The sequence below is a fragment of the Callorhinus ursinus genome, unplaced genomic scaffold (assembly GCF_003265705.2).
Source record: "Callorhinus ursinus isolate GAN/ISIS: 27379988/994484 unplaced genomic scaffold, GSC_fseal_2.0 scaffold14, whole genome shotgun sequence".
NCBI classification, from domain to species: domain Eukaryota; kingdom Metazoa; phylum Chordata; class Mammalia; order Carnivora; family Otariidae; genus Callorhinus; species Callorhinus ursinus.
Window position 1 is genome coordinate 9,990,472 of NW_027397076.1, and position 14,614 is coordinate 10,005,085.

Sequence of the window (14,614 nt, forward strand, 5' to 3'; positions counted from 1 at the left end):
AATCCAGGTTTTTCTGATGCAAAGCTCAAACTCCTAACCAATTATGCTCCATGTAGTAAAATTATGTATAATTGTCAGGGCTTAGTTCTGATTTCTGAAAGTAGTCTTTGGTTTCTAATACAACTTTCTTTCAAAATAATTCTGTCTTATATTTTGATATTTAACATTTACAAAGCATTTGCCTGTATGTTATTTCTTTTGATTTATAAGCTATATTCTAAGGTTTATAGGGAGGGTAATATTCACATTTTTCTGATAAGATAGGTTCAGAGAGATCAAGTTTGTGTCAGCACTTCAGCATAGGTCACCATTCTATACTGCCCTAGAATTAGTGGCCAATTTGACAACGTAATTTTGGAAAACAAAGTAGACCTTGCCCTGATTATGGTTTTCATATTTTTTATAATTGTTACATCCTTCCTCTCTTTTGTCAACTGATTTATTATTTCCTTTTTTTAATGTTATGTATGTTTGCATTTTATGTTTCTCTGTCTGTTCATCTCTTCCCCGCTTTACCTTCTTTTCCTCTTTTTTTTTTTTTTTTTTAAACATTAGGGCAAAAACAAGAGGAGCCCTATCTGATAAGTATATTCCCTTACCATTTACTAAAACTCAAACCTAACTAATGTTAATTTCCATTAGTTTTACTGTGAAGCAAGATCTTTTGGTAAACAGCTTTTGTCAGCCAGTTTTGTTCTGCTACCCATTGTCTAGAAGTAGAAGTGTCCTAATTTTTTGGAGAACACCCATTTGGTAAAAAAGAGGGAATTCAGAACTCAAGAATGTTCATTGTAGACGTAAGGCAATTATTAATCAGTGCTTCTACACAATCTGTATTTCAAATCAGATTCTTTTAGATCACTTGTTAGTATAGATACATGTATACTAGTCATGCCTTTTATAAAGGTACCACGGTTGTGATCTTCCTGATGTGACAGTACAAGTATGTGTTGATCATGGGTAAACTATGAATATTTTCTCCTGAGTAAGTCTGGCATGATTGAAATAATTTTTCTTGAGATCTGAACATTCTAATTGGTGTTAATAGAAAAAGTTTCAGTTTTGCACTTATAGTTTCCTATGCTAAGGCCTCTGCAAATGTAGAGATGTGTTTGAGGAATCATTATTTTGTAATGGGCTCTTCCTTTTCTCAAAGAGGTGCTGTGTTTTGAAAGTTGAGTTTCTTTCTAACCACGGGAAAATTTGATTTGGTCGAAGGCATAGTTCTATATCATATTTTTATGGTATAGGGTAATAGATTGATTTTCTTATCAGGCTTATAAAACTTAGCCAGATAAGAAAAATCAGGGAATGTTGACCTGTATAGACCTGTATGTGGTCAGTCTCTATGAGGAAGTAGACTGTAGCAGCACATTCAAACTAAGAACAAGAATGACTCCTCCTAAAATGATGGAAGAAACAGTGCCTTCAGCTGGATTCCCCGTCTATCCAATCTTAATTTCTTGTTGATTATCTCCAAGGAGTAGGTATTTTTTCTGGGTTTGGCCTTCAAAAGCACTCTTCTGATACTTTTATTTGGAAGGTAAAGTAGTAAGAAGTCTTTCGTAGTGCTCATTAATTTTTTTTTTTTTTTTTGGCCACTCCTCTAAGTTTTTAAATCCTCCCTCTGCTCTTAACTCTCTACTTTCAACTTATCTGCATCCTTCAGCCAGAGCAAGTCTGAATTACTTTCGGGAACATTAAGATTTACTTGGGTTTGAACCCTATTTGTCCTTTTATATGGTCAGAGCAGCTATCTAAGTAGCTAGTTCCTGTTACAACTCAGTTGGTGTTCCAGCAAAATCTGTAGAAATTCTGCTTTCAGCACTAATCTCCTTTTCTTCTCTGACAATATAGCAATACTTGGCAGGCAGTGTGGTGTAGGGGAAATGAGACAATGTATATGGTTTTTAGACATTCAGCAAATGACAGTAGTAATAGTTGTTATCGTGGAAGATGGTATTAAGAGCAGTGACTTTGTGGGGGGGGGGGCGACGGGGTGGCTCAGTCGGTTAAGCATCTGCCTTCAGCTCAGGTCATGATCCACGACTTCCGGACTTCTGGGATAGAGCCCTGTGTCAGGCTCCCTGCTCAATGGGGGAGTCTGCTTCTCCCTTTCCCCCTGCCCTTCCCCTGCTCCTCTCTCTCTCTCTCTTTCTTGCAAACTCTCTCTCAAATAACATCTTAAAAAAAAAAAAAGCAGTGACTTTGGGTTCAGATCCTCGCCCCAACACTAAATGGCCGTATACTTGAAGGCTAGTTATTTAACTACTCAATGCCTCAGTTCCTCATCTGTAAAGTGGCGATAATGATAATAATAGCAGAGTGAAGGTTAGAGTACACATAAATGGAATGCAGCTGTGCCTAGTACATAGTGTTAGCTCTGATGATGGCAGCCTCTTCTCTCTAGAACCCTTACTCAGGATCATTGCATTTTTGTTACTAAAATTTCTGGTTTACATTTCTCCTGACTGATCTTCTACCTCCTGACATAGTCATATACAATCTGCCTACACCATTTGCCCAAATGGACTGAAAGGTCCATCTGCCTTGAGATGGGGTTTAGTTTTCTCTGTTTTAACATTTAAAAAAAATTTTAATTCCAGTGTAGTTAACATACAGTGTTATATTCATTTCAGGTGTACAATATAGTGATTCAGCAACTCCATATATTACTCAGGGTTAATCAAGATAAGTGTACTCTTAATTAATCCCTGTCACCTATTTCACCCCCCCCCCCATGCCCCTCTGGAAACCATCTCTGTTCTCTATAGTTAAGAGTCTTTTCTTGGTTTGTCTCTTTTTCTTTGTTCATTTGTTTTGTTTCTTAAATTTCACATATGAGTGAAATCATATGGTGTTTGTCTTTCTCTATCTTATTTCACTCAGCATTATACTGTCTTGATCCATCCAGGTACAGTTTTTATCTTGCTAAATTTCCTTGAAAGTCTTGATTTTCAACTGAAACACTTATTAGGTGCATATGTAATAATGTGATACTCCTTGTAACTTGTCTGGTGGTGGGTTTAAGTCTGCCTCTCAAACCATAATTATATTTCAAAAATACGTGATTTAATCTTAGGGCCAGTATGTCTTCATTCTCTTTGCGAAAGAAGCAATGATTTGTACTCATATGGAAAATAAAATGAAACTTAATTTGGGAAATCTTTCCATAAATCTTTCATTATCAAGAATTTACCATCTCTTTTGGAAAGCCAGTCTGTTAAAAGTGGGTTATAATTGTTATTAATCTCTCTCATTAACAAATGTCATGGAGGCATGCACAGTACAGATAACACTGACCATCTGGGCCCAGCAGGGCCACTGACTAACATGGCTAAATCATTTATCACTCCTGGAAATTGGAATATATAATGCAAGGGAAAATTTGATTTTTCCTATTGAAATGATTAAAAAATGTGATTTTTTTTTGGTGCAATAAATGATAGATACTTTAACGAATATTCTATTAGGCATACTTATTAAAATAGATAAATCTTAAACTTACATTTTTAAAGTATCTCTGGTTTTAAATTACTGTTTAGATTTTGATAATTGAATTTCTGAAAACTTGAATCTTATATCTTTGTCTTAACAGAACAATGAAAATGAAACTGCCCTGCACTGTGCGGCTCAATACGGACACTCAGAAGTAGTTGCTGTTCTCCTAGAAGAGCTCACTGATCCTACCATCAGGAACAGTAAGCTAGAAACACCTTTGGATCTGGCAGCACTCTATGGGCGACTTAGGGTGGTCAAAATGATCATCAGTGCACACCCTAACTTAATGAGCTGCAACACTAGAAAGCACACGCCGCTCCACCTCGCTGCTCGCAATGGTCACAAAGCAGTCGTTCAGGTGCTATTGGAAGCGGGAATGGATGTGAGCTGTCAGGTGAGTCTTCTTTTATGCTTTAAAAGTGATGATGCTCTTGCTTTGCTTTGAGATACAGACATTAAAACTTATATGTAGAAGTCTTTTCATTTTTAATTAAATTGTCCACAAATACTTTTATAACTGTTAAATTCAAGATGCTGTGCCACACACTGCTGGGAAATATGAAGAGATATAAGGCATAATTTCTAACCTCATTCTAATTTTAGGGCTTTATGAATGAAAAATTATTATTAGGAGGCTGTTGTGTGTGGTATCATTAGTAATTGTTCCCTCCCAGTGTCAGGCACACAGCTTGACATACACTAGGAATCCAGTCAGAGTTGAATGAATTAAAGAATGAATCAAAATTCAATTTAATACTTTTGAGTATGTGCTTAGTGTTTAATATGTTGGCACATTTAGAATCCATTTTTAACAGCCCTCCTGTGGGATTAAGGGCTACTAAGTTCCAGTTAAGAGATGAGGAATCAGATTCAAAGAGTTAACAAAGTTGCCTAAGGATGTATAGCTGATAAACCTAGAATATGAATTTACACTTACTGATTAAAATCCAGGCCTCTTTACACAATAGTGAACTGTCTATACATGATTAATGAAGGAAAAATCACTAAGGGCAATCAGAAGGAATTTTACTGGAGAGGTGTGATTTGAGTTGAACTTTGAAGTATGGATAACATTTGGAAAGGTTTCTCCACAAGGAAAGGGCAACCTACTTTTTTATTTTTAAGGGCAACCTACTTTTATTATCTGTTTCAAGTTAACTACAATTCCAAGGTTAACTTTTTTTTTTAACTGTTTTTTCCTTTTATTACTGTTTTTTGTCTCCCAAGTCAGTGGCAGCATTCTTATCTTCCAGAGACCCTTTTGGTTCCTATCAGATTGTGTCCTTCTCCCTTGTGTATTCGTAAGCTATTGCTGTATAACAAACTATCCTGAAACTTAATGGCTTAACACAGTAATACTTATTTAGCTCATAATTCTGTGGTTGGTGATTTAGTGTGAGCCTCACTGGGTAGTTCTGTCTTTGCTAAGTTCTCTCATGTGTCTGGGGTCAATTAGAAGTCAGTTGAGTGGCTCTGCTGTAGAGATTGACTGGATATTGCCTGGGATAATGGGGAGGTTGCCATGTGTCTTTCATGATCCAGCAGGCCACCTTGGGCTTGTTCACATGACAGTGGTATGGTTCTGTGTGCGTGCATGTGTGCACATAAGAGACAGAAGGAGGGAGGAAGGGAAGAGGGTTATACAAAGTCTCTTGAGGTCTAGGCTGGGAGCAAGCATCCTGTCTTTTCTGTAGTGTTTGATAAGCCAGCATGTCACAAAGGCAGCCTAAATTCAAGGATTGGTAAAACAGATTTTACCTCTTAATTAGAAGAGGTTGTGAACTGTTAAAGGGGTGCAAATACCCAGAGGGAACAAATGTGTTCAGCTTCGCAACATTCCAAATGTTGTTAGTGCTCAAAACTGTGGGGTTACTTTTCCTAGGAATTGTTTAGAGGTTGAATTTTGTTTCTCCTTTGTTTTCCACTGAAGTTTTAAAAATCTTAGGCCTTATAAAATAAAATAAAATAAAATAAAATAAAATAAAATAAAATAAAATAAAAGCCTTAGGCCTTCTCATCCTACATTTCAGGCTGGTACCCTGAAACAGACTTTTCGTTGGAGCTTTGCCTGTCTTATTTAGCTATTTAGGTATTTATAAAATCTTTTCTTAATTTTTTATTTATTCTACTTTCACAGCCTTGAAAATAAACACAAGAATTTTTTCTAGTTCTCATGTTAAAAAAAAAAACAATTTTCCCCTCAATTAAAATGAGATAGATACATATTTACTAGTTTAAGTGACTCACAAAGTTACTGTCTTAAAGTGTGTTTAATGATAAGCTAGATGTTTATTGTCTGAATGTTGAATTTCTCTAATCTAGATTTACTGCTTTAATAAAACTTCTGGAATATTTTTTTTAAAGATTTTATTTATTCATTTGAGAGAGAGAGAGAGCGTGCACAAGTGGTGGGGGAGGGACAAGCAGACTTCCCACTGAGCAGGGAGCCCAAAGCGGGCTCAATCCCAGGACTCCAGGATCATGACCTGAACCAAAGGCAGACACTTTACCAACTGAGCCACCCAGGCGCCCCAGACACTTCTGGAATATTTCTAAACTTGATGGCACAGAGTACTTCATAACCAAGGACTTCACTATGACTGAGATCAATAACTCACTTCATGTCCATGGCCTAGATCTTTTTATATTTTTTACTAGATGACGTGGCCAGAAGAGAAAGAGTCTGGCTTCAATTTTATGTATGTATATGGTACATCTTTTTTATATAAAATACTACTTACTATATTATTTATGTTTTTGGAGAATTAAAGATAAGTAAGATCTCTGCCCAGAATTTAGTGGAGGATACAAAGACTTGCAAGAATACCTCCTATATACGACATACTAAAATAAAGAGTAGGGCAAAATGCTATGGAGAGGTCAGTGAATAAAATATAGATTGAAAGAGGGAGGAATTGAAGAGACATAGAGTAATATTTGAAGAGGAGCTTGATGGCTTTAGGACTTTGAATTTAGGTATAACTTAGCTTGCAGATATGCATTATTTGGCTAAAAGAGTATTTTAAAATATTGAATTTGAATGCTTTTAGTTGGGGTATATACCTTCCAAGGTCCCAACCTCTCTCTACCTCTTTCTACCATCTTCTGTCATTGCCAGATTTGTTCCTTTAGGTGTTCTACTTTGCCGCAATAGCATTTGGGTTTGTTACTCATATATCAGATGAAAGGAGCAAAATATGTTTAGACCACTGTGAACACTTATCAGAAGCATCAGGGCTGGTACCTGAGCAGGGTGGGCAATGTTTTGTTATTTATACTCACTCTATGATTTCATCTTGAAGGTTTCCAAGAATTAGAACTGACAACATATTCTAAAATATATCTCAATAAATTGAATCTTCTAGTATTTAGTTAGCCTTAGTTGATGTTTTGCTTTTGTTATTATGCTTTATTTATAGAAAACATGCATTTTTTAAAATTTGTTTCATTCCCTTTTTTGGATCAGTGTTTAATTTTATTATGGAATTCAAATGAACTGTCACCAAGTTTGCCCATCACATTCACTGCAGAGTTGTTGGGTTTTGTTTTGTTTTGTTTTGTTTTGTTTTTTTTGAGAGGGGGAGAGTGGGAGGGGAGGGGCAGAGGCAGGAGGAGAGAGAGAGAATCTCAAGCAGGCTCCAAGTGGAGCCTGATGTGGGGCTTGATCTCACTACCCTGAGATCGTGACCTGAGCCGAAATCAAGAGTCAGACACTTAACCAACTGAGCCACCCAGGTGCCCCTGCTGCAAATTTTTTTAATATGAAATTTAAAATAGAAATTTGTTGATATTCTTACTGGGTAAGAGGGAAGAATCAGGCAGTAACCTTAAATTGTTTCAGTGGCTTTAATATTCATTAAATTGTTGTAGTTAACCAGTTGGAAATTAGCAGTATTAAAAATAATCCCATTTGGTAAATTATAGCAATACATATTTAGACTTTAGACTTTAATTACATTCAAATCATTATAAATAATTCTTTAAAATTTAGAGATGACTTTAGAGGATTGTCTTTTTTTCTTATAATTGCAAATGTTTTAAAATGTTTAATTTATGTTTTTTCTGTATAAGTTTTGGTTTCTGCTTCATTTCTCTTGGAGCAGTTTTGAATTATAACACATATTTGAACTAATGAGAAAAATAATTTAATTCCCGCTTAGGTGAATTTCATATTATATTTATGTATAAACCTGTTAGTCTTAAAGGATTTCTTAATACAGAGAATCCATCATATTAAGATATTAAGAAAATGGGTTTTAATTGGCAAGATCCTCTTGAAATTAGTAATTACTTCTATGGATTCCAAACCTGATTTGGGTAAGTAGGTAGTGATGGTGTCTTTTTATGCTAATGCTTTAAATATGTTTCTTATAAGTTTCTCTTATTAAAATTTAAAAAGTTAAAGTACTAGCAAAACATTAAGCCAATTGGATTTTATTTGAATATTAAAAGAAATGAAACTAAAATTATAGAAAATTAATAATGAAGAGTACAAGTTCCCATCCTAGGAGCTGTTAAGATGTAAAGCCGAGTAAGGTACCATTTTTGTTCTCTAAGTGCTTCTAGTGGAGAAATATGTGCTTAAATGGATGGATTACATTTTAATAATCCATTCACTCCTTCTTCCCTAGATGATTATTTAAAATTTCTCCTTTCTTCCCAAAACTTTAACATTTCCTCCCTGTTACCACTCTGTGATCATGACTTTGCTTTACTTCACTGAGAAAACAGAAGCAGTCATGTATTTGTACCACCACATTTGCCAGTGGATGTGTATTTGCTTTCCTGCCTGGTGCTTTAAATGAACTTTGGTTTATTCCTAAGGCTGACTCCTCCTCTACTTGTACACCTGATCCTCCCCTTAAAATACTGTGCATTTTCCCGCTCTCAACTGCATCACTCCCATAAGGACACAAAGGTGTTATAATATTTCCCATCTTTTAAAAAAAACTCTCTCTTGAACCCACATTTCCCTCTAGCTCTTGTTTCCTTTCTCTAATCCCCTTCATAACAACATATTGAGAAAGAGTTGTTTTTACTCATTACATCATATTTCTTTCCCTCATTCTCTCTTGAAACCATTCCAGCTCCCTCAGTCTATTAAAAGTCCTTGTTTTTCCCTTTGATGAAGGGGACTAATGGCTTCCATATTGTTAGAGCCAATAGTCAATTCGATTAATCATCAGCATTGACAAAGTACATCTCCTTCCTCTTTGAAACACTTTTTTCTTTTGACATCTGAGTCACCATTCTCTCTTGCTTCTCTTCTCCTTGGTCTTCAGATAGGGTAGAGTCTAAGACCCTTGAATGCCTTCCATTTAGCCTTGGAGCGAGATAAATCTATCAGGCCTTACAAACCTCTTATCCACAGGAGTTGTTCAAGAATTAAATCTTTCTGTTTTCTGTTCTTTTTTGTAAAGTCGTACCTCCCTCTCCTGAGCCAGACTTTATTTCATTAGATCTTTACATTGGAACTCTGTGAACTGCTGTAATAGTTAGCTGTTGCCATTGCCACAATACTGCCATACAACAAACACAGAAATCCCAGTGGCATACAGTAATAAGCAACAGCATTTTTTTCCTCACTGACAAGTTTGTAGGTCATATGGGGAAGCTCTACTTCATGCTGTAAGTTTGTCTCATCTGCTCTGCTTTGTGTATCTATTCTTTTTCTCCTGGGACTAGCTAGGGCATGGCCTAAGTAAGCCCAACCAACTAAGCACATTTTGGGCCTCTGCTTTGTATCATGTATCATGTATGTGCCATACAATGCCTAAAGGAACTTACAAAGCCAAGTCCCAAATCAAGGGGTGGGGAAATACACTCCGCCTGCGTAAGTGGAAGGAACTGCAGCCAAATGACAAAGAGCATATGAAAGGCGGGCAGAGTAGTGTAATCTGTCTCATCCACATTCCATGGTTAATTGTTCTTATCTTCCTTGCTTCCTAGTGGACTTCATCCAATCCTTTGACTTCAGATGACATCTTTGACAAGAACAAAGTTTATTTACTCCTCTTGCACCTTACCCTGAATTCTATATTCGGTACATAATTGCCTACTGCACATATCTACTGGATGATAGTGAGCATCCAAACATTTCCAAAACTGAACATTTAGCTTCCATAACCCCTTTCCCCAGGTTTGCCCATCTTCCAGTCTTTCCCATTTTAGCAAATGGCATTACCATCCTGCTGGTTGTTTAGTCGCCAAACTTCAGGGTTTCTTTCATATTTTACATTTAGCCCCTCAGCAAATCCTATTGGCTTTGTGCTCTAGAATTTCACTACTTTTCATCCTCTCCACTATTACTTTAAATTTACATTGGAACTTAGCTTAAATCCTGCACATCTCCTGCCTCCAACCTGGTTTCCCTTCTTTTTCCTTTTCCTCTGTATTAGTCTGCTCAGGTGACCATAACAAAATCCCATAGACTGGGCAGCTTAAACAACAGACATTTATTTTCTCACAGTTCTGGAGGCTGGAAAGTCTAAGGTCAAGATTCTGGCAGATTCTGTTCGTGGTGAGAGCTCTCTTCCTGGCTTGTAGATGGTTGTCTTCTTATTGTGTCCTCAAATGGCCTCTGTGCACAAACAGAATGAGAGAGAGAGAACTCTTATAAGGACACCAATCCCATGACATAGGTTCCTACCCTTATGACCTCATTTAACCTTAAATACTTCCATGAAGGCCCTATCTTCAAATACAATCACACTGTGGGTTAGAGTTTCAACATATGAATTTTGGGAGACATTCAGTCCATACGGATTCCTTTCAATCTGTTTTCAACAAAGCAGCCATTAGACTAAACCAGATCATATCACTTTTTTGCTCAAAAAACCTCTAGTGGTTTTCCATCTCACCTGGAGCAAAAGCCAGATTCCTCACAGTGGCTGACAGTTGTCTTATACCACCCAGTTCCACTGTCTCTCTGACTCCTCTGCCATTTTTACTTAGCTTTAGCTATAGTGGCCTCATTGCTCTTGCTGGAACATACTCGGTAAGCTTCTCCCTCAGGACCTTTGCTTTACTAACCCACATGACTTCCCCCTGTGCTTTCTTCAGGTGTCTGCTCAAATGTTACCTTCGTAGGGAAGCCTTCCCTGACCTGTCTCACTCCCCACCCCAGCAACTTCTTTTCCTTCCCTTAAACTGAAAACTCAGCTTCCCTATAAGGGTACCATATTCCCACCAGCCATTTCAGGCCAGGCTACCAGGCACTATGCTACATGAATAAGAAAAATATGTTCTCTGTCCTCATGGAGTTGAGTGACTAGTAGGGAAAACAGGAAGTAAAAACATAAACAAAAATTACAAATTGTGATAGTGCCATAAAGGAAATACCCTGGTTGCTGTGATTTTTGAATGAAGGGATGGGGAGGTCTCTTTTAGGATGTGCCACTTAAATGGCGCTAGCCTCAGAGAAGTGAGAGATATGGCCATGGAAGCAGATGGGTTTATAAGAAAGAGAATATATAGAGAGAAAGGAAGCTGAATAAAGAATACTCAGAATTTCTGGAAAAAGAGATCTATAAGAAAACAGTGGTAAGAAGGGTGCCAAGATAGTACAGTTACATGTAATCAGTTCATTCATTTACCATGTATTTATGGAGTGCCTGCTTTGTGCCAGGCATTGCCTACTATGTGCCAGAGAATATGGTAGTAACAAAATAGATAGAAAATTTTCCTAGAGAAGGGAAGATGACTTTATAAAGTGTGGAGTAAAGAAAAGTAAGATATGAGATAGGAGCTTGAAGTCATATCAGGGTCACATGAAATTTCTTTGGTTGGCTGTTTTATTGCTGGATTGTGGAAGAATTTGTATTTTTATGGAGGGTGCAAGGATCCAATGAAGAGACTGAAATTGAAGATGCAAGAAAAATAATGAGGATATTTCATGAAATTCAAGAAGAAGCAGGAAGTGGTAAGAGCACAAGTAGAGGATTAGTTTTTTTTTTTTTTTTTTAAAGATTTTATTTATTTATTCATGAGAGACAGAGAGAGAGAGAGAGAGAGAGAGAGAGAGAGGTAGAGGGAGAAGCAGGCTCCCAAGGAGCAGGGAGCCCGATGTGGGACTTGATCCCAGGACTCTGGGATCATGACCTGAGCCGAAGGCAGACGCTTAACCATCTGAGCCACCCAGGCACCCGAGGATTAGTTTTAAGGAGGAGAATGGATGCTTCCTCTGAGACAGAAGTGAAGGAAGAAAGCATAAAGACAGAGGCTGGGCATCCCTAGTTGAATAGGAGGAGAGGTCTTTTGAAGAGGAGGAATGTTATTTCTGAATTATTTGAAGACATATTTATTTCTCTTGTGCCATTTCCCCTCCAATCTAAACTTTCTTATAACGTTCAGCTGTTCTTCACATGAAGTTTTCCTCAGTCTTTTGTCATTTGGAACCCTCTTTTCTGGGCACATTCCAGTCTGTCAGTGTTCCTGTAAAAGTTTATTACCTACAGTTGAATACAATACTCCAGCTATAGGCTAGCTAATGCAGGATACACAAGAACATTTGCCTCCCAGCTTGTTCAGAAATCATGTATTTGTTTATAAAGGCTAGGATGTTCTTATCTTTTATCCTAAGAGATGCCCATAGGGCTAATTGGTCCTAGCTAGGGTGCCTGGGGTTGTTACTGCTGAGTTAAATGCTATTCTAATTGGCTTTCTTTATCTCCATTGAGGTTATCTGTATTCACTGGCTCTTATTTCTTATAATAGTTAGGGGTCATGATTCTCAAAGTTTTCATCTCCACTGGTACCTGTGCTCTATTTTCTCTACTGATCATCACCACAATCTTACTTTATATCTTGTCATCTTTGTTCTGTTTCCTCCTTTAATAAAGAATTGGTCTTCCTTTATCTGGTCACTCTCTTTTTCAAGTTCAGGAGGACTATATTAGAGGGGTTAAATTCAGAAGGGGGAACCAGTGCAGGCAAGCTCCGATATTGCTACATCCCTTTTCTATCTGTTGTTTTGACAATCTGGTGGAATACATAACCCAAGGAAACATTTTAAAACACCTTGAAATTCTGGATAAAGTATAACAAAATTTCTTTATATGCATGACTGAACTTCCACAGAAGCCACTGAAATACATAGGGCTAAACACAAAAAGGAAGCTAAAACCCAGAGCTTTAAAAGAGGGTCTCCCTCTTTCCTATTACTTGTCTTTCCCCCCCCCCCCCAGCTTTGGTGTTACTGAGACTTGACTTTAATAGACATTTCCAATCAATAAGAGACTTTTTTTGTTGTTTTCATCAGCAGTTCAGCTATTAACATTACTGTGTATATCATTTCATTTCTTCTCTCTCAGCTGGTTTCATTACAACTTGTGTTCAGAGGTGTTTTTTCCTTAGCAGTGCTGAGATGTGAGTGCTTTGTATCTCATTACTGGATAAATTTTGAAGTGTTACTGTATTATCAGCTGTGTAACTGTTTGGTCTGTCTTGGAAATGATTAATTAAAAAAATGGAGAAGTTTGATCCATGAGAAAAGCAGGACCAAAATCCTGGGGGTTGAGAGGATTTGAGTTCACCTATTTTAGTGTTACTTCTTTGTATACATTCAACTTGCTTGTTGAATATTTTGAACTAAATATTATTTCATGAGAATACAGTTTTTCAAGATTTGGCCAGTTATGGATTATGGATTTGGGGTAGAGAGCTGAGATGAACAGAAGGGTACTAATTTGAATGAGGATAGTACACACAGACTCAAGGTAGGGTATAGTAAACTGGAGGATATTATGGAATTAACCTGTATTTTGATAAGAAAAAGTCCATACATAGATTTGACATATTTAAATTCTGTACTATTTATGATAATACTGTGATAGCAAGAAATGGGTCCTGATACCACTGTTAACCTTAAATTTATGAGAACAATCCATTCCATCCTCATGTTCTCTTAGTAATAAGATAATGACATCCACCAGGCTAAAAATATGTTTATCATCTGCTAACCTTTTCTAGTTTTATTTAAGGGTTCAGTGTCTCCTTATCTACTATATAAAAATACTAGTTCTATTTAACCTTACCTTTTTTTCTTGGAATAATGTAAAGGAGATTATCTATGTATACACACACACTATACATAATTTATATAGTTATATATGATTTAAAACATATGTATGTTTCACATATATAAAACATTACATATGTATGTAATTTTAAAATATTAACATTGAGGTTTTTAAGAAATAAGTTTCTAATTATTTTTTTATTGATAATGACAGTATTTTTCATTATTTTATAGGTTAATAAAATACTTTTTGAGTCTTATTTGTTGTTTATCTTGTTTAGCCCTCCCAATGACCCTACCAAGTTTTTAATATTTTCTTTATTTATAAGGCTGTATCAGTTTTCAGAGATACGAAGTGATTTCCCCAAAGTTGTATAGCAGCTGAAAGCCAAACTGCTACTGGGACCCAGGTCTTCTACATCTGTTTCCTCTAGAAGAATTGTTTATTTATGGTGAAGATTATATAATTTCATTTCCTAGAATAGTCCATTTCAGTGTCTGAAATGCCCACTCTTTTGTATCAGAGTATCTAGGAAACCAAATTAGTACAAAAAAGTAAACATTATTGTTATATTTTTAAATAGTGTGTTTAGACTTAGCCTTCTCTTAATCATTCTCTTTATTTAACATTATTAGTTCTTGCACCTCAGGTCCTTTTTCCTGAATTAAATCTTATGGGAGTTCTTTCAGTAAGGATCTGTAGTAACCACTTATTATTTAGTCTGTCTGAAAATGTTTTTTTTAAATTTTTTGTTATGTTAATCACCATACATTACAGCATTAGTTTTTGATGTAGTGTTCCAGGATTCATTGTTTGTGTATAACACCCAGTGCTCCATGCAGAACGTGCCCTCTTTAATACCCATCACCAGGCTAACCCACCCCCCCACCCCCCTCCCCTCTAGAACCCTCAGTTTGTTTCTCAGAGTCCATCGTCTCTCATGGTTCGTCTCCCCCTTCGATTTTCCGCCCTTCATTCTTCCCCTCCTGCTATCTTCTTCTTTTTTTTTTCTTAACATATACTGCCTTATTTGTTTCAGAGGTACAGATCTGTGATTCAATAGTCTTGCACAATTCACAGCGCTCACCATAGCA

At 36.6% G+C, this 14,614-nt stretch overlaps 1 protein-coding gene across 13 annotated transcripts in view; it reads left to right on the top strand.

The window, feature by feature from the left end:
• ANKS1B (ankyrin repeat and sterile alpha motif domain containing 1B) overlaps positions 1-14,614 on the top strand; it is a 1,107,306-nt gene that overhangs the window by 172,122 nt on the left and 920,570 nt on the right. For all 13 annotated transcript variants that reach the window (XM_073900444.1, XM_073900442.1, XM_073900438.1 and 10 more), the window contains one exon: positions 3,599-3,895. In XM_073900444.1, the coding sequence (XP_073756545.1) occupies positions 3,599-3,895 (297 nt within the window). The remainder of the gene's footprint in view (positions 1-3,598; positions 3,896-14,614) is intronic.